Consider the following 3,464-nt stretch of genomic DNA (forward strand, 5'->3'; position numbering starts at 1 on the left):
CGCTAATGCAGCTGGTTTTTTATGATATTCTTTTAGGTGGAACTCCATCTATCTCATTATTTAAGAAATCAACATAGAGATAGGATAGAAACTAAGCTGAATCCTAAGTTTCGGTTCTAAGTGTATTATTGGTATCTTTTGAAACATATAAAGATGTGTTTGATTTCGAACACGATAATATAATTATTGTTTGATTTCGAGCTTGATGCTCATTTAAATAATAAATAATATTAGATTGAAACTAGTTACTAGCTTAAGATTCTCGTTTAGAACCTTGAGCTAGATAAGCTCGTTTATAGATCCATGACTAATTAATCTTTGTTATGAAAGGAGAAAGATGTTTAGAGTGATGGGGATCATGTCACTCTTCTGAGGATCATTCAACTCTTAAGAATTAAAACTGAAATAGTTCCATTATTAATTTATTATGACAAAATTTCACTAATGCAGCTGGTTCTTTATGATATTCTTTAAGGTGGCACTCTATCTCATTATTTGGGCAAAATTTCACCAATGTACACTGCACTTTAATATAGACAGAAACATAGATCCATCTCAATTGTTGTTGTATATAGTCACGTCAAAAACAATTTGAAGGTACTGATGGATGGCCTGAGGAACATATACATGCATACTGCTATTCAGAACTAGTTAAGATTGCAAACACTATACAAAAGAAGTCTTCAATAAATCTGATTAACATTGAAATACTTTTAATGAAACTTGTTTTAACACTGTAAATAAAATTTAAATAGCTGGTTGAATCCAGATTGGAAGAGTAAAGTGACTATGTGACTCTCCGTGAAAGCGTTGTTCAACGGTTTGACTTGACATATGGTACACTCCCATATCGCTACCTCCGCCCACACCGCTTAAATCCTCAAAATCATCAGTAAAATATATGCAATTACCCATTATCACCCCTTTACTATCCTCCTCCATAGAAAACGACTGGCCATATCCCACAAACAAAGATTTCCTACCTAAATTTTTTACTTGTGACCATTCTTCACTATCTAAATCATACTTGAAAACCCTAAAACTCGTTGTCTTGTAAGGACTCTCATTGTATACAGTCGTACCAAGTGCTACTTCCCTGATAATCACCAACAACCCATTATCGTCTTTTAATCCAATAACATATGCTCTGAAAATATATTTTTCAAAACTTCTGCAATAAAGATATTCAGGCAATGTTGAAACAGTCACAATAGTTGTAGGATTCCCTTGAGAAACATCACAAGCTTTGATCTGGTAGTCATAACTTATATTGTAAATATGACCCTTGTGATAAGTGATATCTAGTAACATTGTATCCTGACTATCAAAGATAGATGTCCACTTTTCATCTTTACACCGACAAAACTTTAATTTCACCCGACATCCATATAACAGTACCACGACCAGTGATGATTCAACAAGGACTAGCTTCCTAAAATGTATATCATCCCTATTTGAAGAGATTCTCGATTCTGGAAAGGTGCATATGTTTGGAAGATAGATAATTTCACGTGAAAAAGGATTGATGAGTTTTGGAACATTTTCGTGTCCGATAGTTAAGAGCCACCCACCCGAAGAAATGTATAACCTACCACGTCCTTCAGATAGACTTATCTTACGGATGTTCTTGTTTAAGGGACAAAACAATTGTAGATCATCATCATCCTCTTTTTTCTCAGTATTAAAGAAGTAGTACCTTTTCCAATTATTACCCTGTTTTTCGTCTAGGAGCAACAGACACGGAATATGGGAAGGAAGACCATTGGGGTAGTGGTCCTTGTTAGTAGCCCGAACGGCGGCTAAACACCACGATTTACATACTCCGGCAAAACACACATAATCTTCATGATACAAATTATGCTTCTTGGCTATGATATCAAGTATTTCAGGAAGCATCTCGGACCAATTCATTGACTCGAATAACTTTATGCTTAACTTTTACGAGTACGAAATAAAACCCTACGAATTAATCGAATGTTTGTGAAATACTATTGAAACTTAATTAGATATCGTGCTTATATAAGTTTCCAATATAGATTTCCAGCTTAGCCTCAAAGGTTTACGAAATAGCCCTAATTTCATTTTTTTTCTTTTGTAATTGGGCTTTTTTTTTTTTTTTTTTTCTCTACTATGCTTTTTTGGTTATTTATTTATTTATCCATTTTTTAATTATTATTATTATTATTATTTATTCAAAAAAATTTATTTTTATTTTGTTTTATTTTATTTTCCTAATTATTGGCCGGAGGTCCTCTCGGAAGCAATCTACCTATCCGTCGAATAGAGAGGGGTGACTTTTTCTAGTTTTGAGAGTGTTTTTCACTCAGAGTGAAAAATGACTTGTTTTTATTCTCGGATAGGAGAATGATTGTCTACATCTCACCTCCCCATACACCATGATGCAGGGATACCTTGAGGGGCTGCAGGTGACAAGTTTGATAGTCGATGGACTGCATGCGACTTATATTCAAACTTCATATCCATTTTATCTTTTAGTTTGTTGATGTTTATCTTTAAGTTTGAATTCTGTTTCTTGTTCCATAATTCACGATTGCCTTTATCAATCGTGATAGACTCATTTTGAAGTAGTTTTTATTATTATTGAAAAGTTGCTTAGCAATAAAAAGTCCAGAAGCCACATCGGCATTTTTGGCTATTTCCACATTTGTGTTGATTATCTTTGTTATTCGGCCACGATCCGCCATTATTTGGTATCCAGAGCCTGAGGTAATGGCCGAACGTAATCAGAGTGGACGATTCACTAGGGGTGATGCTCGTAGAAACACCGAGAAAGGCAACGAACCTGATCCACGAGATGCGGAGTTCGATCGCCTAAACATAAGAATCGCCGAGTTGGAAGTAAATCGGTACCAGTATTATGAAACGGATTCGGATCAAACTCATGATCAATGGGATGATTATGCGAATCCTTTCGCTCATGACAGGAGGGGTCCGCGTAGAGATTACAACGATGATCCCTTACAGAACCTAGGGATGAAAGTCGAGATTCCAGAATTTACGGGGATGTTACACCCCGATGAATTTCTCGATTGGGTGAGCACCGTCGAGCGTGTCTTCGACGTTAAAGACATACCCGAGCACCTTAAGGTCAAGTTGGTTGCTATAAAGTTGCGTAAACATGCATCTTTATGGTGGGATAATTTGAAGCGAAATAGGTTGATGAACAGGAAATCGAAGGTCGAAACTTGGGCTAAAATGAAGAAACTCTTAAAAGAAAATTTTCTTCCAGAAAATTATAAGCAAGAAGCATTCCTTGACTATTATAATCTTCGCCAACGCACATTGAGTGTCAAGGAATTAATTCAGGAATTTGACCGATTGAACATGAGATGTGATGTGCAAGAGGAGGAGGAACAAACGATTGCCCGGTTTTTGGGTGCCTTGAACTCTGATATTTCTGATGTTGTTCAATTGCATCAATATTGGAACTATTCTTATGTTTG

At 35.7% G+C, this 3,464-nt stretch overlaps 1 protein-coding gene across 1 annotated transcript; it reads right to left on the minus strand.

Moving 5' to 3' along the window:
- Positions 1-747: 747 nt before the first annotated feature.
- On the minus strand, positions 748-1,911 carry LOC139849698 (putative F-box protein At5g55150). Its single transcript, XM_071839330.1, has one exon. It carries the CDS (start codon positions 1,909-1,911, stop codon positions 748-750), a length of 1,164 nt encoding a protein of 387 aa, XP_071695431.1.
- Between the last annotated feature and the right edge of the window lie 1,553 nt (positions 1,912-3,464).

The sequence above is a fragment of the Rutidosis leptorrhynchoides genome, chromosome 5 (assembly GCF_046630445.1).
Source record: "Rutidosis leptorrhynchoides isolate AG116_Rl617_1_P2 chromosome 5, CSIRO_AGI_Rlap_v1, whole genome shotgun sequence".
Lineage (NCBI taxonomy): Eukaryota > Viridiplantae > Streptophyta > Magnoliopsida > Asterales > Asteraceae > Rutidosis > Rutidosis leptorrhynchoides.